General features: G+C 43.0%; 1 protein-coding gene across 16 annotated transcripts in view; it reads right to left on the bottom strand.

The window, feature by feature from the left end:
* Positions 1 to 23,769, bottom strand: part of tle3b (TLE family member 3, transcriptional corepressor b) — a 35,490-nt gene extending 11,721 nt beyond the window's left edge. The window contains exons 1-9 of one of the 16 annotated variants that reach the window (XM_083549916.1): positions 23,306 to 23,745; positions 22,739 to 23,165; positions 21,883 to 21,983; positions 21,647 to 21,710; positions 18,712 to 18,756; positions 10,868 to 10,930; positions 10,108 to 10,212; positions 5,163 to 5,195; positions 35 to 239 (exon numbers count right to left, since the gene is read on the bottom strand). In XM_083549916.1, coding sequence (XP_083406042.1) covers positions 35 to 239; positions 5,163 to 5,195; positions 10,108 to 10,212; positions 10,868 to 10,930; positions 18,712 to 18,756; positions 21,647 to 21,710; positions 21,883 to 21,983; positions 22,739 to 22,762 — 640 coding nt within the window. In that variant the 5' untranslated portion in view covers positions 22,763 to 23,165; positions 23,306 to 23,745. Of the gene's footprint in view, positions 1 to 34; positions 240 to 5,162; positions 5,196 to 10,107; positions 10,213 to 10,867; positions 10,931 to 18,711; positions 18,757 to 21,646; positions 21,711 to 21,882; positions 21,984 to 22,738; positions 23,166 to 23,305 lie in introns of all 16 variants that reach the window. The other 15 variants (XM_083549924.1, XM_083549925.1, XM_083549927.1 and 12 more) reach the window with 15 other exon arrangements.
* Between the last annotated feature and the right edge of the window lie 1,916 nt (positions 23,770 to 25,685).

The following is a 25,685-nucleotide window of genomic DNA, read 5'->3' as shown; positions in this document are numbered from 1 at the left end:
ATACGCTTCCGCATGCATGTGTGTGTGTGTGTACCTCTGTGCTCCAGATCGAGATGATTCTTCTCGTCCTTGACTGGTAAGTGGGTCTGGTTTCCCAGTGCGCCGAGCGTGAGCAGACCAGACCCAGCGCCTGTGACTGGGGGAAGGCCAGGGGGCTGCAGGCCTGAGGGGTGAGGGGGCAGCTGGACGGGGGGACCATGTGCCGCATGAGAGAGGTGCTGAGCCTGGAGCTGCTGCTGCTGCGGGAAATCGCACACACGCAAACACATACACAAAGAAGTCCAAGTGGGTTGCTGGGAAAAGGTAAAGCAGACACTGAATGCTAAACGAGGAGGCGTGTGCCGCTTCCCTCGTGCAAGACACGTACAGTACAAACACAGTGGCATTCCCACGTCCTGCAACACATATTAGTGTTTTGATCAGAGCTCCATTCCACTCACAAGGTGCAGAATCAGGGAAGCACAGGTTAAAAGCTTTGGCCCGTACAGACAAGATGCTGGTCACAAATTTCTATTATTCCTTTTTTATTAGAATGGACCCGTGTGCTGATTTACACATGCTTCAGCATTTTTTCCCCCCAATGCCTGTCTTTTATATATTCTCTCTCACACACACACAGGTAGTCCCTCTTAAATCAATACAACAAAATCGTAAAAAAAAAAATTTTTAATCATAGAGCGTCGGCTAAACATTGTGCGATACATCGGGATGCTTTTAGGATGTGCTCCTGCCTCGCCTTCCCCTGTGTTTTTGGTGTTTCAAAGCCAAATTTGAGCTCTCGTCTCTCTACATTTTATTGGCTCCACCCACCACTCGCCCGTGCGCCCACTGCCGCATATACCGTAGTAAGTTTATACATTATAAAGTACAAGTACCGTAATTTCCGGACTATTAAGCGCACCCATATATAAGCCGCACCCACTGAATTTGACAAAGATTTTCATTTTAAACATAAATAAGCTGCAGGTGTCTACATTGAAACTAATGAACTTTACACATGCTTTAACGAAAGACAGTGCCTGTAACACGGTGTAACGGGTGAAATATGTTGCGGCTCCCTTAAGAGCAGAGCGCCATTTCGGGAATAGCCTGGCGCCGCATTTTTCCGCTAGTCAAGTCAAGTCAAGTTTATTTGTATAGCGCTTTTCACAACAGACATTGTCTCAAAGCAGCTTTACAGAAAACAACAGTGAAGGTGAATGGTGTGCGTTTGTCCCTGATGAGCAGCCGTGGCGACAGTGGCAAGGAAAAACTCCCTTAGATGATATGAGGAAGAAACCTTGAGAGGAACCAGACTCAAAGGGGAACCCATCCTCATATGGGTGACATCAAAAGTTTGGTCATAAATCTTTCAACAATACAGAACAATTTGTGATCATCATAGATCCAGCATCAGCTTCTCCATGCCAGGGCCTTTAAACACTCGGCATCTACTTCTCCATGATCATCCATAGGTCCATAATCTTCACGAGGTGGGACGTGACTGGAGCTGGCCAAACCTCAGGAAGCCTCGGGATGGGGAGAGAAAGAGAAGCAGTGGAGAGGAATTAGCGTAGCTGCTGTTCATGATATTAACAGCACAAGTTGATAATGTGCATGTGATCAGATGTTCTGGAGCACAAGGTTGTGATGTGATGTGCGTGATGTGTGTTATGTGTAGGCTTTGCTAAAAAGATATGTTTTTAATCTACACTTAAACTGGGAGAGTGTATCTGAACCCCGAACACTGTCAGGAAGACTATTCCAGAGTTTAGGAGCTAAATGTGAAAATGCTCTACCGCCTTTAGTGGACTTTGCTATTCTAGGAACTACTAGAAGCCCAGAGTTTTGAGATCTCAGGGAGCGTGACGGATTGTAGCGTGTTAAGAGACTGGATAGATACATGGGAGCCAAACCATTTAGTGCTTTATAAGTGAGTAGCAGTAGTTTGTAGTCTATTCGAAACTTAATAGGAAGCCAATGTAGGGACGATAAGATTGGGGTTATATGATCGTATTTTCTTGACCTAGTAAGAACTCTTGCTGCGGCATTCTGAACTAACTGAAGCTTGTTTATTAATGATGCAGGACATCCACCTAGTAATGCATTACAGTAGTCTATTCTAGAGGTCATAAACGCATGGACGAGCTTCTCTGCATCAGATATAGATAACATATTTCTTAGCTTAGAAATATTTCTAAGGTGAAAGAAGGCTGTTTTTGTAACTTGATTGATGTGATTTTTAAAAGATAAGTTGCTGTCTAAAATAACTCCCAGGTCTTTTACCGTTGAACTAGTAGTTACAGAACAACCGTCTAAATGCAGGCTGAGATGCTGGAGCTTCTGTGTACTATTTTTTGGGCCGATGAGCAAAATCTCCGTTTTATCAGGATTTAATAGCAGAAAGTTATGGGTCATCCAATCTCTTATTTCTTCAACACACTCAGTTATGCGAGCTAATTGAGCTGTATCGCCTGGTTTGGATGAAATATATAGCTGGGTATCATCAGCATAACAATGGAAGCTAATTCCATGCCTTCTAATAATATTTCCTAATGGAAGCATGTATATTGTAAAAAGCAGGGGTCCCAGAACTGACCCTTGTGGCACGCCATAATTTACTAGCATTATCCTGGATAGCTCTCCATTTAAATCTACGAAATGGTAACGATTGGACAGGTAGGATTTAAACCAGCTTAATGCCTGTCCCTGAATACCGATGTAATTCTGTAAGCGATCGAGGAGAAGATCATGATCTATAGTGTCGAACGCAGCACTAAGATCTAGTAAAACTAATAGGGAGATGTAGCCTTGGTCTGAAGCTAAAAACAGGTCGTTAGTGATTTTAACTAGAGCAGTTTCTGTGCTATGATGGGGCCTAAAACCTGACTGAAACTCTTCAAAGATATTGTTCTCCTGCAAGTGGTTACATAACTGGGCAGCGACAATCTTTTCTAAAATCTTAGACATAAATGGGAGATTTGAAATTGGTCTGTAATTCGATAGCGTGTTTGGATCCAGATTAGGTTTTTTTTTGAGGGGCTTAATAACTGCTAACTTGAGGGATTTAGGGACATGACCTAACGATAGTGAGGAGTTAATAATATTTAAAAGAGGCTCACCAGCTGTATATAACACTTCCTTCAGTAGTTTAGTGGGAATTGGATCTAACTGACATGTTGTTGATTTAGCTTTCATAATAGCATCATACAGCTCTTCCTGTCCTATACATGTAAAACAGTGTAGTTGTGGGGTTGTAAGTACGATTGTGTCAGGAGATTACTGCATGTGTGCAAGACCGAGGAATATGTCCTTATTTTTTTCTGATGCTCATTTCTAAGTTTCTTTGACTAACCCGTAACGCTGTTGCCAACAAAAATAAAAAAGCACGAGTTTTGGAAACCTGTCTGTGCTTATATGATTTCTGTTGCAAATGGAGTTAGTGAGCTCTCCCTTCACCCAGACTCAACGCGCTACAACGGCTTGTATCTAAACAGTAGCCTACCAAGAAAGTCATTGTTCACTGTCTTTCTCCTTCCTTTCACAAATATTTCTCTCGGGAGTTTATCTTTTGGCATCGTCGTGTGTTTAAAAAAAAAAAACATTTTTTCTCCCGATGCCGTGCAGCTCAGAACACAGGTGAGGTGCGTTTTTTTCGTTTCCGTTCGGAAATTTCATTGGTCTAATGTTATGGGGTTCAGTTTTTTGGCTTGAAGTTTGTGAAACCGAGAAAAACCCAGGAAAAATCCATAAATAAGCCGCAGGGTTTAAAAACGTGGGGAAAAAGTAGGGGCTTATAGTCCGAAATATACGGTATACATTTTGCTCTGCTAAATGACGTACTGTAATTTGTTAAATAAACAAATATGCATTACACTACCCCATAATGATCACCACTCTTAAAGACTCCTGGGTGGGCTAGGCCGTGTCTCTACACAATACTTTCAAGTTACATTGGGATCTTTAAAACGCATCTCCATCGCAAGTCGGGGGACTCCCTGTATGTGTGTATATATGGTGGTAATAAAAAATAACTCATTGTCGCGGTAACAGAAATGAAATATACTGTTCCCAAGCCCCAGACGCCTGAGTTTAGGCACCTTGTGAATGGAAAATGGATTTGCAAAGTACACGTCCACAAGCGCTGTATTCCAGCACACACTGTTAGCAATATATCAGCTGAGTGGTCGATAAAGTATGTTATGGCGTAAATCATGTCAATCAATACACAGCAAAAAAAGAAAAAGTGATTTAAACATCATATCTGAGCACTGAGTGGGAAAAGAGCGGAAAAAAAAAGAAAGAGACTCAAACCCATAATTAGTGGATGAATTGAATCAGGTGTGATAGAGCAAGAAATCTCAATGGTGCTGGATACCAGGTGCACACACACACAGAGAGAGAGAGAGAGAGAGAGAGAGAGAGAGACTCGCCACACCTATTTAACAACGGGCAATTAGCTGCTACATTGTGTTTCCTGTTAATTCAGTCATCAATAATGTGGCCTGAACGAAAGAGTCCCTGTTTACGAGTGAAATGGAAAGAGGTAATGACGGGGAGAGAAAAAGAAGGGAGAAGACAAAGAGAAAGTGAGCGAGAGAGGAGGACAACTATTGTGTGGTGGGAGTTGTTAATGAGTTCTGCGCCAGAAGAATCATAAAACTGCCTCATTACAGATGCATCGCCTCCCTCTGGAGAGACGCAATTCAAAATAAAGAAATAATCATCAAACAGTGCCGTGTAACAGTATTAAAGCTAATAAAGATATCGCGCGCACACACACACGGTTATATTTGTGGCATTTGGCAGAAGCACTTATCCACATCAACTTACTGTTCTCATTTTATTCAACTGAGCAGTTGAGGGTTTAGAGCGTCTCTCAGGGGGCAGCAGTGATAGATCGGTGGTACTGGGAATTGAGCTCATAACCTTCCGATACAAAGTCCAATACCTTACCCACTGAGCATCCACACACCCACACACAAGAACACAAGTCACTGTGCTGATTACATTAACGTCAGTTGTGAGTAAAGCTAATTCCTCTAACTCATACCACTCTGATCAGAAACACACAAAGCAACTGTTAGAGCAGCTCAAATGGATCAAGCCTCCTGCAGCACATGCACACACACACACACACACACACACACACACACATCTGCACAAAACACTCAAACACTGACCATCAGAGTAGGATAGACAGCATGGGCCTGTTGCTGTGGAAGATGAAGATGAAAAGACACTCAGACATTCAGCTATACACTCCTCAGTGAAAATACAGCACTAAATACAGTGACTTCTGGATGCATCAAGATTCTTTCTCGTGCAAAATGATGCAGGAATGCAATAAAAGGCCGCTGCACGTTACTGGGACTTTATCATGAGCACAAATCGCTTGTGAAATTTTGGGATCCAAACAATTATGGAAATAATATTTGAGTAATGGAGAAAAAAAAAAAAAAAAAAACTAGAGATAAACCTGGAATTTTTTTAAACAGATTATACACATATATATAAATAAAAGGGGCTATATATATATATATATATATATATATATATATATATATATATATATATATATATATATATGTATTAGGGCTGTCTAGCGATTCAAATATTTTAAATCTTGATTTATTTGCACGATTAACTCGTGATTAATCACAACATGATCACATTTTTATCTGTTCTAAATTTCCCTAAAGTTTTTAATACTCCCCAAATTTTTTTTGTGCCACGGACCGGTTTATTGTCAGAAGATATTTTTACGGACCGGCCTTTAATGTGTGGCGGATAAATAAAAGAAAAGAAAATGATACAACCGGCATAAAAACGGGTATTTTCTAAATATAATAATAAACGTGAACCCACCGTGTTGTTTTTTGTTCATTTTGCTTGCTTGGGAGTTGCAATTTAGCGGTAATGTATTGTGTGTTAGCGGCCGGAGCAGCGGATGTAGGTAAGACGTGCTATTTTATGTATGCAGTACATACAGTATACTGTATTCACATTTTATGTCATTTTATAATCAATAATTATATTTTTATGAATCAATTTTATTATTTTAACATAAACACAATTCCCTATAAGTGTTTTGGTCTATTGTGCTCTCCTCGAGAGCCCGGGAAAATCAGCCAAACAAATTTATGATGCGGCAAAAGCGATTCCGTGATAAACCGGGGGCGCCAGATTCGAACCGCGGTAAAGCGGGGGATTACTGTATATATTATTTATAATTAATATTTTCTTTTTTTCTTTTTTTCTTTTTACTGCATAAAAACCGAAATGGATCATGAGGTATCTGGGGATTCTCTCCATTAAATAACCATGATCTACTCGCGGTTTCCGTTCCCTGCCAAGTTTTAAACGATTCTATTTCGCACCCTGATGCATCCCTGCAGTCAAAAAGAGGATTATAAACTTTCATGCATTTCAGTTATAAAAACATTGTACCAGTAGTTTCAATTGTTTGAGTCAATTACAAAAAAGTAAATCAATAAAAAGACAAGCAATCCTGAATCCAAAATGAGTGACATTAAACGGAAGTTTACACACTGCTGCTCAAGTGTAACACATGAAAAGCATCGCTACACACGGTGCACCATTCCAATCGCAAGATCCTGCGCTATACACATTTCTGCATGCAAGTTTACATTCTTCTCGCTGTGACACACCTTACTCTGAGATGAAGCTTCCCACCTTATTGCCCATCATATGTAAAACACCGGGCCGTGTTATCACAGACAGTCGACTCGGCTTGTAGGTTTCTATGGAAATCTGAATTTGAAACCCAAATGTGCAGCAACAGCATGCAAAGAGAGAAACACAGGGTTCCTCATTACAACAAAGACCATGGCAATAACACAACCTGGACTGTTTTACATATGGGGGACATGCTGGCTGATAAGTGTAAAGATTACCATTTACATTTGCTATAATAGATAACCACTGTGGCAGACTTTGTTCAAACAGGTGTGTGTGCACGAGTGTGTGTGTGCGATAGAACGAGAGTGCGTGTAGAAGCTACGCCCATGTGTAAATAAGCCTGCAGTGTTTAACAATGATAATGATAAGGTTACTGTGGTTTTTATATTTGGAAGTAGAAAAAAAAAAAAAAAAAAAAAAAAAAAACACCACACCCCAAAACACAGCCCTAAACATAATAAAAAAAAAAAATAAAAAAAAAAGGTGTCTGACTTTGTGACCAATATAAACTGGAATTCAGATTAAAAATCTCTCAAATAATTATAATAACTCCTAAATAAGCTCAGTTCATTGACCCCCATCCAACCGTTCTAACCACATCTCTCGTTCCCTGTTGCTACTAAAAGCTTTTTAAACACAGATGATGCTGGATGAAAGCTTGGACGATTGTTGGGGAAGCTACCTAAAATCCTAATGGGAAAACTATTTCCCTACAACACTGCTGTTCAAACAGAAGCGTCGCCAGGGACCTGGTTGTTTTTTGTTTTTTTTTGGTACGGCCCTGAACCACATGCAAACATGCAAATTGCCACATGCAAATTTATTTCTATTCAATAAGGTGTCCTTATGGATCCTGTACAGCCTGTTTAACAGGTCACTCGGATCAAATGGGTTCAATGTTGACCTCAATCATTCGAGGCAGTCTATAAATGTCAAGTCGTGCATAATTCATTTTGTTTTTCGGGAAGAGAAGAGACTGTCTTGCAGCAATAAATAGCCAAACTACTGCTGCGTCGTTTAGTGAGTGAGTAACAGCTAAATATTCCGAGAGGTACAGGAAATTCCGTTAAAGGGATCCATGCATGCAAAACAGTTGAGATATATAGTAGAAAGGAGTGAAGATGTAGCAGAAGGTCAAAGTGACGGACCCTGTTGTGGTTAGTCCACTTATACACCGCCATTAACCCGTCCAAACCTCGTCCCAGTCCTCCTTTATATTAAAAACAGCACTAAAGCTCTAAAAAAAAAAAAGTCTCCCAAAAAAAAAAAAAAAGCAGTTCTGACATTTTTCACCCCTTAAAATGGCAAAACCCATTAAAATAAGTGCTTGGGTACTATTTGGATATTGAAAGCGGTTAAGCGGATAGACGGCTTTCTGTTACGTCTCTAACAGCATTCGGAGTGGAACCTTCTGGAATAATCGCCGAAAACAAACTGAACGCCGATTTTCTCTCTTTCGTTCCCTCGCCGTATCTCCGTGCCTGCTGCCTCCTGTTTTCCCCTCCACTTCCCTTTCAATTTTTCTATTCCATGCTTCTTTACACCTCCCTCCCTCCTTCATTGTCAGTCTCACCTCACACTGTGTGTGTGTGTGTGTGTGTGTGTGTGTGTGTGTGGGGGGGGGGGGGGGGGGGTGTCATGTGTGTGTTCGTGCCAAACGCTGCTGGCTCCCGATTACCAGTGAATCTTTAATGACCCAGTCACCCCTCCCTTCCCCTTTCCTACTCACTGCCAGGGCACAGATTGATCTTTTGCCATCTCTTTATCCAACAAATAAAAGCTTGTTTTTCCAACCGTTGTGTGTGTGTGTGTGTGTGTGTGTGTGTGTGTGCGCCTGACTGCCTCCCCCTATTTTCTAGCCATCAGAATAACAAGGAGACACTAAGGACAAGTGTGTGAGCAGTTGCATTGAACTGCACACATATAGACAAACAACCCAACCCAACTCCCCACCCACCCAACTCCCCACCCAGCCACCCACACACCCACACAAATAAAAAATAAACCTAAACAAACAAAAACAATTCTCCAAGCTGCTCTTCTGAAAGTCCGTCTGCTAAATGGCACAGTCCTGTGGTCAGTTATATTCAGCTGGACTAGTGGAAGCAATTATCTTGAAAAATGGAGGTCAGAGACTTGGCTCATTTGCTTTAATTGAATTCCGATATCTGGCTCGAAAAGGCCCAGGCATGTCTTATAGAGGCCTCGTGGGCCGCCCTGACCCGTGAGCGGACTAATCACAGAGGGGTCAGTGACTCTAACCTTCACTACACCCTCCCGGCTCACCCCATCATCTCAACCCTAAAATAGACTGAAGCTCAAACAAACCAGAGGCGCACACGGTGGCCTGAAATTGTAAAAGGTCAATGATGTGGAAAAGTCGCCGCTGTTTTCGCCTTTCGATCGACTCCGTGTCGGAAAAGTAAGTGCCGTTTTTTTTAAACAAACTGCAAAAACTTTTTTTTTGGTTCATCCAAATGTACGCGATGATTTCCGTGATTCTAATGTAGGCACATTTTACTAATAAGACTCGTCTCTTACATCAGATTTTGACCACGAACTCATGCCCTCGCCCTCATTATTGCGTCAAAGGATATTACGCTGCAGTGTTGTGTACAGCCGTGTGTACGTAGTTTCACACTTGTTGTCTATCAAGATCGATATCACCATTATGACCAGATTTCACCCAAAAACAGCATTGACTTCCATATAACTAAATAACCATAAAGGAACAAATACAACAATCAGGCATTGCCTGTTAAAACTAACATTCAGACACACCAGGTTTGGACCGAATGACCAGATCTGGAGTAAAAGCAAACCAGTAGCCTAAATCTGTAGCTGTTCTTTAACCCGTTCTATTATTTTTCTAGATTTCATCATAGAATTAAAAAATGAGATCAATTCCTGCTTCTTCAACTTCCTGTTAAAACTCTGTCCTGGGTTGTGTTCATGTTACTACAAAAAGACACTACCACACACACCCTTACTCTTTCCTTCAAATAGAGGCACAAAGTATCGCATAACTCATTCAGAACAAATGATGGAACAAATTAAACATGGCATCAAAGAATCACATTACAAAAAAAAAAAAAAAAAACTAATAATCATTAAAACAAAACGATAAATAAATAAATTAGACCATTAATGACCAGGGCAAATCTGCACAACACTGAAATCCACACTCCGATTAAGTTCGGACTTTACAATGGTGTCTGCTGTGTTACAGCTTGGGATGTTTTCGGATCGGTTGTGATTTTTAAAACATGGGTTTGTCAGAAGCGAGAGAATTTTTTTCAATAGAGACTCAGGATGCCAAATAACCTAAAAGGGTGGGGGTTCTGTGTAAGGGGTCGAGGTCAGTGCAAAGAGTGCAGATTTACCCTAAGCCCCGGCCAAATGAAGGAGTAAGAGGGGTATACACACGGTAAGAGGCAGATTGGGAAGTCCACGTACCCCGATGATGGCATTCAGCTCGGTCATTGTCACTTGCTTAGCACGCTCAACAGCCTGCGCTACCTGCTGTTGGTGCTGCGGGAGAGGAAAAAAAAAAGAAAACGGAACAAAAGCATTAACATTTCAGCAAGGACAAACTTATGCATTTTATAGTATTTCCCTTTTCAAATAAGTAAGAGTAGTCAGGAATAATTGAAGTCCCCCTCAACTCTATAAATGTGTTAATGATGATACGTCGTGTCGGGGGATTCGGTTAGGAGAGTGTAGTTACATCACAAAACAAACGAGCCTATCAGATTCAAGATGCAAATGTGTTTGATTAGTTTATTACTAATAGAACAAGGCCAATTAAACAAATGTTTTAGAAAGCAGGCACGTTCATAAATGGAAACTGAGGCCATGGCTACACCAGGGGGGTGTCGAATCTTTTCCACAAAGGGCCGGTGTGGGTGCAGGTTTTCATTCCAACCAATCAAGGGCCACACCTAATAGTCAGTGGATTTAAACATGTAGAATTTGGTTGCTTGGTTGGAATAAAAACCTGCACTCACACTGGTCGTTACACATACATACACACATACATATATAGCACCGTGTATAGACTATATAGTGTATAGTCTATACACGGCATATATTTAAGAGTTGTACACGTGCCATTTATCGAAGGCCTATTCTACACGTTTAGAGTGACTTTAAGGAAGTTGGTTGAATAAGTGAAGCATGTAGTTACCTCTTGTGACAGAAAAGGCATGATTTGAGCAAGAATTGCATTCAGGCGCTTTGCAATCTCGGTCTGAAAAGAAAAGGAAATAAACATTAGTGAAGAATGCAGTTTGTAAGTATACACAGCTGTAACTGTAACTTGCACCCGTTCAAGACAAATTGCGAACATTTTAACTGAGGAGCAAAAAGTCTGGTGCATGATAACAGTCTCTTCCGCAAAATGATATCGACCCAGGCTGAAGCATGCACCCGGAATAATGGGCCTCTCCAGTCATATGTGGCTGGCTGGGCCTCGAGCCCTTCTGCCCATCTGGCCGGAGGATGAGGGGGATCTCTCTCTCACACACACACACACACACACACACACACACACACACACACAAATACAAACACACAAAGAAGGGGGGGGGGGGTGCACAGGAGCATCTGGCGTCGTCTCCACGGCTCTCCCTCATTACCTAGACAGATTATTTCATTAAGATGCTGAAATATGCTAATGCTGATTTGGAGCTGCGAGATAAATGATGGTAATGCTGAACAATTATCATTTCCCAATTTCCCCATATTCCACATGCGCACGCCGGAATGAGGCCGGAGGATAAAGGAGAAGGTGGAAGTGAAGACAAGATAGAGGGATGGAGGTTCAAGAAGGTGGTGCTTAGAGGAAGGGAGGGAGAGTGGTGTGTGTGTGTGTGTGTGAGAGAGAGAGAGTGTGGTGGGGGGGGTTGGATGCGAAGGAGAGGAGTGTGTCAGAGGGCGGATGAAAAGCGACGCGGTGAACAAATTGATTATAGGACGGAGCAGATGGCCCAGCAGGTGAGGCAGGAGAGAAACCCTTTTCTTTCTCTCCCCGTCACATTCCGCTCATTTTTTGCCCCGTTTGCCCCGTGGGATTGTGGGAGGGTGCTGACCCTGTCCTGCTGCTCGATGAGTCTCTATGTAGTCGGAAAGATGGAGAGCGGAGTGCGTGTCAGCCTGAGAGGTGCCCACTCAATCACACACCAAGTCTATCATGCGCAGTCTTTCAAACACACACACACACACAATCCAAACGTAAACATGTAGCACCCCAGCACCTCATGAACGTGTACACACACACACACACACACACACACACACACACACACACACACACACACACACACACACACACACACACACACACACACACACACACACACACACACACACACACACAGAGCCCCCTTTTGAGCCTTAGTGCCTCCATTCCTGAGCCGCTCTCCCATGTTGCCCCAGCAACTGAGCCGGCCCTATCCAGCTCTAAGATCATTATGGAAATTGGAGCTCTGTTTGACCAGAGCAGGCAGCAAAATCATATTATGCACACAGTGGCGGGTCATTAAACCGGATTTTCAGCCTGTCCGTCAGATCAACTCACCCAATTAATGCGGATAAACGGGTCTTTTTTTTTTTTCTTTTTTCCATGAGGGGGGAGGGGGGGGGGGCGCTTAGGAACTGACGGCACTTCACAAAGGGGTGTACGAACCAATAGGACAAGCCGTTAACACTAACAGGAGCTGCTGTTCCCTCCAACCCCCCCGCGATCTGTAACACTGGATGACTTTCACACGTTATTGTGCAATAGCTTACGCAAGGCTACATATGCGAACCACGATCGATCGCACGAGCAGAAATATGCGTTCGCACATTTTTCCGTCTGCGTGTCGATTTTCTTCCCTCGTCAACATTTCTAACGCCGCACCGACAGGACCGCCGTTTATCCACCGATGTCTTATTACTGAGGAATAGAAATAGGCACAAAAAGACATACAAAGTCCACTTATAATGGAGGCCTAACGGCAGCTAACTCAAGACTCTTTCGTTCTCTAAGGTTGGCTAAACATTTTTGGAAATTACGTGGACAAAATATAAAGAAGATTTTGAAAAAAGCTTGAATAAATTTGCGCAAGCACTTGGGCAAGATGATGAAGACTTGTCGAGTGTAACGCTTGTTTTGTTTGACACTCGCATTCAGAGTTTTGAGTAAACAGGGGTTCCCCCTCCCTCACCAAAGGGGAATGTTGAAGTCTTTATCTCTGCCAATTACTCCCTCGCTAAAGAGAGATCGAGATGAGGCTGAAAAATTTTGGATGACTTCTTTAAAATGTAACCACTTTCCCTATAATTTGCATCATATCATGGGTACTGACGCGAATGTCGACTACCGGTAACGAAACCCGGAGGCGTCGCTCTGCGGTCGCGCTAAACGTTGCAGAACGGCTACGGCAAGCTTCTGAATATTCTAAACGGATCGGTCGGTTTTCCGAGAGATATCGGCGGTCTTGTGAGGAAGCTGTAGTTTAAAAAAATAAATAAATAAATAACTTTTCCTCCTCGCGCTTTCCGTTGGGTGGTACACGAGCAGGCGGAGGAAGAAAGGGCTTATGGGAAGGTGCCGAGTTCCTCATTCAGTGGCCGTTTCCATCGAGGCGTGTTGAAAGCTTTTAGTGCCGCTCCGTCACGCGGCGCGATAAAAAATAGGGCTGTGAAAACAGAGCCCTTGAGCGCTGAGGAGGCTTTTTGCTCGGCTTCACAATTCCAGGTGCTCAGAGCTGTCTAGCACCCCGTGAAGAGCACTCTCACTCACTCACTCGCTCGCTCGCACGCGCGCGCGCACACACACACACACACACACACACACACACACACACACACACACACACACACACACACACACACGGCTGTGTCAGGGCACACAGGGAACCATTTGCTTGTTGCTACTGGCGTTAGCCGAGTGGATGGAGACACTGATGAGGATTAAATATGGGCCACAACAACAAGGGACTGAAGCAGAGCCACTCAAATGAATCAGTAAACACCCCCCCCCCCCCCCCAAACACACACACACAAATAAAAGCTTAAAAAAAATGTATAAATAAAAATTAACTGATTTCTCCTAAGTGTATTTAACACCTGTAAAACAACTGCAAAACTGCTACCACACACACACACACACACACACACACACACACACACACACACACACTCTCTCTCTCTCTCTCTAATCCTCTTGGCCTGAGGCAGAAGGTGCTGTGTTTGAGTGGGGAGGAGATCGCTGCTCTTCTTGGCCCACTGTTAATGTGCGGCAAATCCTGCTCTAACAGTTTATTGACGTCTGTGTTTCCCTGAGCGCTCATCTCCTGGGAGTGAGGCCAAGGGTCGCGACCCCACCGGGCCACACTCGGTGAGGAAAGAAACCGGCCAGATGCTGCCGAAACCTCGCACGCAACACCCACATCTCAGCGGCATAAAGAGGTAGCGGGATATAAAAGCGGATGCGGTGCTGAGCGAGACACTCGACACCGTGAGCTCGGGTTCTCGCACCAAACAAGGATCTGAACACGTCAGCGATATGGAGATTCATTCTACTGCTTCTATAATACGTCAACCTGTTAATGACCTAAACATTTATCTTGTAATTAACACTGTAGTGTTCGAAGCTCTCGCATATTAATGTGCAAGATTTTACTGCCAGGATCCATCACACAGTTGCATTTAGTAAATTCTGTATTCACCTCTGCATACAAACAGCTGTACATGTACACAATAGCCTAGTGTATCTTATATCTGTTTATCAATCATATAAATACACTGTATGAACAATGGTACCAAAACAACACAATGTACTTGTATATCAAATTTCTTTATATATTTTGCCCCTTAAACACAACTTGCACATATTTCAACATTTTCCACTTAAAGGTCTTTATATTATATAAAATCTCTCACACACAAACACACACACACACAGGTAAACCCTGACTTACGATGGCGATACGTTCCGATGACCCAATTGTAACTTGACAATATAGTAAGACAAGTCATGGATCGTGCAAAAAGTCACACACACACTTACACATTTTCTGTACCTTTCAACTTGCGGAATGCTAATATTCGCTCTTCTGGTAGATGCTAAACTGCATTTCACAGCTGTTTCCCTGCACCGTGTAATGACTAAGATGTGTCTGTCGAGCTCGATCTATCCTCTCTCTCTCTCTATTCATCCCTTAATCTATCCATCTGTCTACCCATCTACCCATTTTTCTAATATTGTGAGCTCAAATCCCACCACCACTAAGTGGTCACTGCTGGGCCCTTGAGCAAGGCCCTTATCCCTCGAATGCTCAGTTGTATGAAGGACAGAATTTTTAAGTCGCTCTTGGTAAGGGCGTCTGTCAAATGCTGTAAATAAAAGCTAAAACATCCCTGCCTGGGAAACGGATCAAAATACAGTGCATCAGAAACGGATCCTTAATTGCGTTACTCAGAAAAGTTTTTTTTTCTTGCTAGCTTGATCCGGAAGCTCCCTAAATCCAATATTAGATGATGTACACAACATCCAGATTAGGCTGCAGGAAAACAGTTGAAAACAAATGACTGATTAGTCAGAAACGACACCAACAAAACGGAGAGCAAGAGATTGGGGCAAGAGGGTCGGGAAAAGGTCCAGTGCGAGAAAATAAAAGTGACTCAAAGTCGCAGTGCTATTATTTAGATCCGACGCCTAAATATCCATTTACATTTACAACACCTCTATCCAGAGCGACTTACAATTTGCTCATTCATACACCTGAGCAGTTGAGAGTTAAGGGCCTCGCTCAAGGGCCCATCAGAGAAATTTAAGCTCATGACCTTTTGACCAGTCCAACAAAATCTTGAACCTTTCTTTAATACATCGCCGACACCCTATTACTGATTTACTTATTTATTAAATCGAACCTGAATCCAGTCACACGTCACTTTCATTCTCAACACCTTCAACATAGGTTGTCCTTCAGCACCGGTGGAATACCCTGATGCAACTTCACTAGTCTCACTGTACATTTATGCACCACACAGTTTCCAAATCTGCACAGGGAAAAAAAAAGCGCAATTTCAATTAGGCGATAAAGCGAAAAAAATTAATAAATAAATCAAGATTTTTTTTATTTATTTTTTTTTTTTATGAATGCGGTCCCCTTGTTCTCCCTTTGGAGTGAACACTTCAGGGTGTAAACCCATTTCCACTAATGCAACACTGTGCAACCCGCAATAACCAGCCACTTCCTCCTGTCCGCAAGCTGACAGGCTGAAGAGTGTCTGCTTTAACTCAAAGAGCTCGTAGCTGCTCTGTACTTTGCATACATAAAGCACTGGTGAAACGGATGCATGGCTGCACCCACACATATATACGCAAACAAAGGACAGAGAAAAGACCGAGTTTTGAGACGCCTTGTTTTGGCGCTCTGACCAATCTCCCTAAACTTTGCTTCTCTTTACACTGACAGAGGTTCGATTAATGAAGCAGATATTGTTTCTGTTGTAAAAAAAAAAAAGGGTTGATCTACAAACAGACCCTCCCCTCGAGTACAGAGTCACAAAACGGACATGGACCGATCATCCTCATTATACACAATGTCCCAGGGTGGCATGGCACCTTGTACCTTTCAGCTAGTTGGCGAGCTACAGATAAAAACAATAGTTGTTGCTTTCCATCTTGAAAGGATTGGTTGCTGTTAAACATGCTTTTGAACTCATATTTAAAAAGAGATAAAGAGATTTAGCCATTTAATATGGCAGGGGGGAAAACTAATGTTCTTATATTCATAGATCCCGACATTTTTAATAAGGATAAAAGGTGTAGGGACCATTACTGAGCACCTTGTTCCCCGAATGTTGAGAAAAGAAAAAAAAGAAGAAAAAAAAAAAGCCACGATTTATCACTTTCGACCGCTTTCCATGATTTCAATTACATGTTAGGGCTGTTTTAAGGATAGTTAGCGAGAAGGAAAAACAAGAACACAGACGAGCAGTGTGAGGCAGCTTTGTGGCAAGAAGCAGCAGGGTGCCGCTCTAACGAGACGGCCCAATGAGGCACGATAATTAAAGTTTCATACCGACACTCCGACCAATACAATCCTCCTTAATGATGCCCCGCTACCCACATGGCCATTTTACCTAGCCCGGGGCTATAACGAAAAAACCGGCCGCATGCTTACAATCCGACTGTACAGAACGTGCAGATCAATTTTCTGCTTGGAGTCTGTTTTCGGGAGCGCATGTCATCTTATTAGCATAAAAGAGAAGGCGTGAGGTCACGCCCATGCACAGAACACGCTGGTCTACTCTCTCTGAGAGTTATTAGTAAAACGAGAGCTCGCAAACAGGCCAGTCGATTAGCCTGTTTACTTTCAGATCCCTCGGCTGGACAGAGGAGCTTAACGGGCGCTCGTGATATCTTCCCCCACACTCACGGCATGACTGATGACTAGTCGCTGTTGTTCCAAATCTTTAACTGAGAACATTAACCTTGTGCAGCCTTGGAGTAAGAGTGATAAAGCCCTTCCTAACAACTGAGCCGCTCATTATTCGGCAGCATGGGGGAAAAAAAGGGAACTGTCCCTGTGGATTTCCTAATATGTTTAATCCAGGTGAACTGTAATGCATCTTCTGATATCCAACACTTAGGCACTCAGAATGAATAATCCCAACAGTCTACTCGAAACCACAGTCTTCTTTCCACAGCGCTATCTCCCTTTCATGCCGGAATACAGAGCTTTCACGTAGTCATATAAAAGCATGCGTAATGGAAGACATGCCTCCATGTGTGTGTGTGTGTGTGTGTGTGTGTTCATGTGAAAATCACACACTGTCATAGCCGGTTATATTCCTATTTATAGAATATATATTATATAAGTGTTACCTGCGATTTGATTCAGTCTTCTTGATCGGCGTCACTTAAAAAAATCATAACACTAAAGAATGAGTGTTATATTCCCCCTGATAAACCCCCATGAGTAATCAAGTCAGCGAACACTGAATAAATCATGCTACTAAAATTAAAATATACTTCTGAGATTTTCCTTTTAAATTTTGAGTAAACTTCTAGTAATATACAAAGTGTCTCAAAGTAAGTGCCATAGACTTTGTCTTTTTACCTCAAATCCTAAAGTTAGCATTAAATCCATTTTTTTACCTTAAATCCAACAGCTGGCATGAAATCCCTTTTCTTTTTACCTCAAATAGCTCATTTAGCACCACGCCCTTTTCGTTTGACCTGAAATCCTACAGTTAACGCCACAACCCTACACTTAATACCTCAAATCTGCCCAAAAAGCATTACAGCCTTTTCCTTTTTACCTCAAATCCTACGGTTTACATTACAGGCCTTTTCATTTTTACCTCAAATCCTACGGTTTACATTACAGGCCTTTTAATTTTTAGTGCTTACCCTAGGATTTGAGGTCAAACACTTTCTTTTGCCTCAAATCCTACAGTTAGAATGAAATCCTTTTTCTTTTTTACCTCAGGTCTCTTAATTAGCATTACAGCCCTTTTTTTTTTTTTTGACCTCGGGTCTCTCACAGAACACGGTCATAGCCTTTTTTTTTTAACCTCAGCTTGCTTAGTCAGCGCCACAGCTTTCTCAAATTAAACATTTATACAGCGAACAATCCCAAAATCTGGCCTAAAAACTAAAAATAGAGAAGCAGATTTTCATGGGAACCTCCTTTTACAGTGTGCTAAAAACTGAAACAAACAACAACAACAAAGAATCAGATCTCGAATGAATTCGTAGTTGTGAAAAACACACACACATTTTAAACTCTGTCGAAAAGTCACACAACCCTAAGCTGTGGAAATCTCTCCACGGTGGAAATCTCTCTACAGTAACACTTCCGCTTTTAGCACCCAACACGCCTTCTTGCGCGGCGCGTTTAGCCGTTACTGCTAATTCTTCACATGACTTATCCGAACCTCAACGAACGTGTGTGACTGCAGTTACACAACAAGCGTTCGAGATCTTTTGAAAGACAAAAATAAAAATGTATAAAGATTGCTTCTTTGTACCTGTTTGTGCATTTCGATGTTGAGTCCGTAGGACATCTCGTAGTACTGCAAGAGAAAGCAGGGATAAGAATTAGCACACAAAAAACACACACCTCTTATCTAAATCTAATAATTCTGACAGGAATGCAGAGAGGATCAGGAACACAAAAGACACAAATACTTGAGCTTTGCATTGTGTAACACCCAGGGTTGTTGCTGTATTACTCTAAAGTACCAATGGCCTTGAGCAAGAATGAAAAAAATGCTCTCTTTTGCGCTAACAGATGAACCGCTGTGGCGTGTACATGCACATTAGTCGTAATAATTACTGGGATGATCGGGACATGCGAGTCGTTGCCCATTCTTGTTTTCAGAACGCTGGATATGCAGCAGGACAAAGAGAGCAGCGCCTTCTTTTCGAAACAAAGATATGAAGATAATCTTATAGTCATCGTTCGCGTCTAAGGACTAGAATAATAAATCGGACTCCCTCTGGTAATTGTTCATGAAAGCCACCTTGAACATCCTAAACACTCCTGAACTTTTTTTTGCATTACAAATCGGGTGATTTGTGTAGCTTTAGTGCGTGGGCAGTGAGGAACGCATCCAGATGTAGTGTACAATTCATCTCCAGACGACTGGCTGAAAACCAGGTGTCGGAGTCGATGTTTCGGTTCCTGTTTATCGTACTCGAGCACGTTTATAGCACATAATGTAGAGCTCCTTTTGAATTACAGCTGCGGGTCAGGGCACGCAGTATTGTTTACAGTTCAGATACACACGCTCGATTTCGCTATGAGTCAGAGTTCACACACAAGCTAATGACTCCATCAAAGAGTCACACGTTGTCCGCACCACTTCTCAAGGTGACCGCGCTGCAATCTGATCTCGCCTTACGTGAGCCTTTCCGACCTCATCTGTTCTTGAGCAGCACCTACTTTGCTTTTCATCAGCCTGCTGCTATTTGAACCTGAAGGACTCTGAGATAAACGGCATGGTAAATCTGACCTACGACAATCTTCACGCTAGTCGTTGGAATCCTTTTTTTTTGTTGTTGTTGTTTTGCTTCCATCACATTTCCATTGACTCATTTGGCAGATATTCTTAACCAAAGTGGCAAAAAAATGAGGCCAGGACAGAAGTTGAATATAAACCTAAGAAGTTAAGAGTTGTTAGTTTTGCTCAAGGACTAAAGAAGTGCTGGGACTGGATCTCACGACCATCGGGTTGTTAAAACAAAACCTTAACCTCTGGACCTCCAAATGTAGGACGTATTAGCCATTAACTGTATGCAACCTTTGAGGGGAAATAAAGCTGCATAAAATGAACTGCACTTGAATTGTGACGTTTAATCGATACTTGCTGCCTTCGGTTAATCACACGGCCGACTTCAGCGCTGGTGAGCTTTGCTAAATTGGGCTAATTACATGTCACAAGCTCCCAATTCAGACGGTTTAACTGGATTTTCTTTCACTATGTAATACGTAGGAATTTATGTCTATATTGATTTTGGGGGTCATTTTGTTTAGAGTTGAAAATATTGAAAAAGATAGAAAATAAAGAATTAAAAATAGCTACAAATACACTAGCGATGTTAGAAAGCTAGGGTCATTCATGATGCAGCCCCCCCCCGGAGCAGAGAGCAGTAAGGGTCTTGCTCAGGGGCCCAAAGGGTGGCAGGTTCGCAATACAGGAGATCAGTAACCCAGAGCCTTAACCACTGAGGGACTGTTTCCTCATAATCTTATCATGTAAACTGCATAAATAATTAATCCAAATATCATATGTGTCCGAACACTTGTAAATAAATCACAATATTGTGACATTATAATATCGCAGCAGTTCTGCTCAGTGCTAAGCCTTTGAGAGATCAAGCGTGTATACACTGCATGCTAGATTAGTCTAAGTGCGTGTGGAACACCTGTCAGACAGACACTTAGGTGTGTTCAAAAACAAACTCAGCACTCATTAACCTCACTCTTCCACCGATTCACTTCGGAGGCTTAGAACTAGCTTTATTCCGTCGTTCCTTTTCTCGTTCGCCCCAACCGTCGAAGCCACTGACGTGTCGAAGATCACACAAGCCTCCGAGCTAGCAATATCTAATCTGGACCAGAGAAGGATGACCGTCACCCCTAACGCTAACATCAGCTGATTCTCTGAACGCCAGGGAGAGAGAGAAAAAAAAAAAAGAAGCTATCCCTCTCTACTATCTACTTTCGGCTTGTTTATCTAGCGCTGGCCTTTATCACGTTCACCCCGCATTCCTACGAAAAATAATATTTAACAAAAGTACTGGTATGTCAAGTCAATCCCGGCATGGCCAAATAAGATAAGAGCGGCAGGGGAACGCTGTCCAATGCAGTGCCGCTCTTACATCACCGGCTGCAGGAACTGCCTTTCCTCTTGCTGCTCCTGAATTTCCAGAAATGTGAGAATCCAAACAAGGGTGAACGATGAGCCTTTAATGAATCGATCGGAATGAAACAGCACTACAGGCCGCGTTTGTGTTCGTGGTGTGATTTAAAATTTAGAAACGTTTCAAAATCTGTGCACTTTTTTTTTTTTTTTTTTTATGATCCACACGTGCAGGTACAGAACTCAAGATCCTTGTTGCTCGAGTGGCACCTTCAAGAATACAAACGTGTGTGTTTTGTACATTTATATCCCGTTGAAGGAATTGTTCCAGGTAGAATATACAAATTAACGGCTTATATATTAACACCAGACGGATCGTACCACTCTGTCCTGACCCGATTACCTTTTCACACACACACACACACACACACACACACACACACACACACACACACACACACACACACACACACACACACACACACACACACCTGTAATCACTGCACACACTATCAGTCTGAAAAACAGGGTTGATAAAGCATGCGGATCTGAACCAGGCATTGTGGCAAAAGGAAAGAAAAGAAAGTTTGCCCCTCACCATGACATAGTGACGCTGCATCTCGGTCTTCTCGCTGGCCAGTTTGTCATACTCCACCTTCAGGCTACGGCATAGCAGAAAGAAAAGGGGGAAAGAAAAAAAAAGTGAGCTTGACGCAAGAGACGTGACGTGTCAAGTGTAACGTGCATCTTGGGATATCTCCATCCCCCTGCACCCAGTCCCTTTTATTACTACTGTAAACATGCAATGGTTATCGCACGGTGGTCTGCGCTTACCTGTGATACTGGGCTTGCAGGAACTGAAACTCGTCTTTGATCCGGTCGCACGATTCGGCCACTGTGAATTTGAAGCCGGGCTGGCCGGGCTGGTGAGGAGCCTGTGAACACCAAGATCATTCATGTCACACAGTTGGAGGACACTTTCCTGCCTATTTACACCAAAAACAATCACACCAATCTATCTTTGCCATTAGGTTCCTGTGCAGTGCCAGTGTTTCAGTCAGCCACACACACACACACACACATACACACACACACACACACACACACAGAGTGTAATGTGACTCATGGAAATAACCGCCGCTGGTGTCAATAACACATTTCATGCTTCCTGATTCTCTGGGAAATTATATTTCATCTGCGGCTGAGCCGTGGTCTGTCAAAGCCGCTCATGCGTTCCCTGGGAGCTCGGCCCTGCTGCTCGTTTTCGTGCTGGTGGGAATAGCTGCCATCACTCACACGGCGTTCTCCGTCACGCAGACGGGTCACTGCGTCTAAACGGCCTCGGAGAAAAACTGTAACCTGATCTCCCCCCCCTCCATCTCTCGCTCTCTTCTCTCTTTCTTTACACCCTCCCAGCTTCTTCTCTTCCCCCAGACCTTCAGCAGCTCAGCACACAGACACCATAAACTCCTATTGTGTGATCTCCAACTGCACCAGGGTGCTGAAGATGTGGGGTTTTTTTTGTACCCATATAATCGGCCAATTGAGGTGCACCACAGGAAGGGCCCCCTTTTGTTTATTCTGGTTGTGAAGAACAGATCTAAAGAAGCACTTTTGTGATCAGAACATGGCAAAGATCAGAACAAAAAAAAAGAGGAAATCGTGTCATTTTTTTGGAGACGTTACTTACCGGATGCCGGCCCTGTGGATACATCTTGTGTGTATCCTTGTGTGAGGGAATATGGAGGCTTGGGAAGATCTGAGCAGGTGGACAGCAAGATCGCTGTAGATCTGTAGAGGTGTCTGTTCCTCCCAGCCCCGTTCTTGTGGTCGATCACCAGCAGGCAAGGAGAAAATTGAAAAGCAGGGTTGGCAGGGTCGCAGGAGTGTTTATGTGAATGCCGGAGGAACAGCTCCGAGCTGGAACGAAGATCTCGGCGGTCGACTCGCGTCTTTACGCCGCTCTCTCTCAGACAAAGTAGCGCCACATTACCAGGCAAGACCGCGCTCTTCTCCTCCTCCTCCTCCTCCTCCCCCCCAACAAACCAGTGTTCCACGCACAGATCACTGATTTACAGGCGATCGCTACGGAAAGCGACTTGATCTCCACATACAGGCTGGAAAACAACAGAAAATAAACAAATCAGGAGGTGGGACGACCCTGGATCTGACAGCTCGGAGGGGGAAAAGAAAGAAAACAAACTCGCGACAAATTAAAAAAAATCGAAAAAGGATCCTCCTATTAAATCCGTTATACCTTTTGTCTTCACTACAATCCCCGACAATGATGAACACGTCCAGAGAACCCGTGCACACTCCGTGACCTGACTCTGTCTATGTGTGTGTGTGTGTGTGTGTGTTAAAGGAAATGACTCTCAGGCTGCAACGCCTTTCCAGCCGCTCCAACCGTCGAAGGTTCGATCAAACTCGATCAAAAAAAAAACCCCATACGTACAACTACAATCCGATTCGAAAGCAGTCAATCTCCCGGTGTATAGCGTGTATTTCTTTTTCGACGGACCAAAAAAAGGAAAAAGTGAACACCGGATCTCTCGCGCGCTACCAGATCACTCGCCCCGGTTCCACTCAGCTCAGCTCCGCACCGCACCGAGCTCGCGCCGTACCACACACACAGACTGCCCACTGACACAAACGATTCAACGGCCGCGAGAAAGACGCCGCGGCGCACCAATCAGATCGCGCCGAGCAGTTTATCTCCGCGCACCAATCACAAACGCCGGCGCCCCACGTGGGGCCACGCCGCCGCCTTGCGCGCTGATTGGATTGTAAACATCTGACCTCATGTTCGCCATCTTGGATCTAAACGTGCTTTTTATTATTATAATATATATATATATATATATATATATATATATATATATATATATATATATATATATATATATATATATATATATATATAAATAATTGTATTAATTTTTTCCATCCTTCTTCAGACAAACAGCTTACATGAGATGGGATTCTTGAAAATCTCGACCACAGAAACTGAAATCTCTGAAATGCGGATGCTGAATGCGTGAAAACAACTGGTTTGGAATGATCGAAAAGGATCGATCTATCGATCGATCGATCGATCGCTCGCTGAATGGATATAACACGTGTGATGAGGCAAATCGCATGCAAAGCGGATTTAAAAAAAATAAAAAGAAGTCAGGCAAAGGTGAAAAGCAAATGCGCTTCCAGACTCTGGAGCAGTGTGTGTGTGTGTGTGTGTGTGTATAAAATGCATTAGACACAGAAAACACACACTGTAAGTATTGCATTATTTAAAAATGGTCCTTGCTGTAAAATCTAATAAATAGTTCCTCGACAGTTTACGCTACATATCCTAAATAAACCAAAGAAAAAAAAAATCAACCCTAGATCACTTGATCCACGCTGTCAGCTCGACAACAACAACCCCGAAACCCAACATGTCTGCGCCCCAGCCGGATCGACCAATCACAAGGCGAAGGCTGTACTCCGCCCCACGTGGGGCGCCTCGTCTCGGACGTCACTGCGCCGCCCGACCAATCACGCCTGCGATCCATTTCCATTGTCGCACCGGATTGGTGCAACGCGGCAAAGCCTGTCAGGCCGACCGCTGTGTTGTCAATCAAGCCCACGAGGGCCACGAGCGCTGACAAATGCCTGCGCCTCTCAGCCTCCCGCCTGCGAATAGCGCTCGGAATGGCTGCTTAATTAGCTTCGAATGGCTTTTCCTTCCAGCTCAAACAATCTGTCACTACCATGTGGTAAAAAAAGAGAGAGCTTTGCGTAAAACAAAAGAGGGAAAAGCTAGCAGGGGCTAAATATGAGTTAGATTTTTTTTTCTCCTGCATTTGTATTACAGCTAAACAAAGCGTTTATTCCACTCAAACACTCAAACCACTGGCCTGATCCAGACAACTGTCTGAACTAAACAGAGTGAAAGCCAGTGCAGTTAAAAATACAGAAAAGCACCATAAAGCACGTTTTACACAAAAATCTCCTCATATCATCTTAATTTCCTACGACAAAAAAAAAAAAAAAACGCCACACAAACATCTCCAGGGTTCGTCCTGTTATCTTCCGCTGAACTTCGGAACCTCTTCCAGCCTCGTAATCCATGGATATTACATGGATATGTTAACCCTGAACAGGACCCCCAGTACGTTACAGGACACTGTTCAGACACACGTTCGCACCTACGTGTTTTTTGGGGAGGTGAGAGTAAACCAGATAACCCTGAGGAAAATGTACAGGAAACAGAACCCAGGAGCAAAAGGGGCTGTCAGGAGGCAATGCACACTACAGGATCACTTATGGAAACATTATATTTATTTATATATGACATTTTGACTGAGAAGATGCTCTGCTTCTATTATAACTATAGCCCAATTATTCCATACATTTTCATTTCTATGTTGACAATGGACATTGTCTCAGAGGTAGAGGTTATAAAGTTATAATGTATTAGTTTAGTACTTATAAGTTTGTTCCTTATTATTTTAAGTTTACCGCCAAATTATGAAGCCGTTGGCGACTGTGGCAAGGAAACATTTCCTAAAAGGCGTGAGGAAAAAAACTTCGAAAGGAACCAGATTTAAATGGTAACTCATCTTCATCTGGGTGACACCATTATGGTTTCATCATTG

Source organism: Silurus aristotelis, assembly GCF_946808225.1.
Source record: "Silurus aristotelis genome assembly, chromosome: 9".
Classification (NCBI taxonomy): domain Eukaryota; kingdom Metazoa; phylum Chordata; class Actinopteri; order Siluriformes; family Siluridae; genus Silurus; species Silurus aristotelis.
The sequence above is the reverse complement of the archived record's forward strand: the minus strand, read 5'-3'. Positions and strand labels throughout refer to the sequence as shown.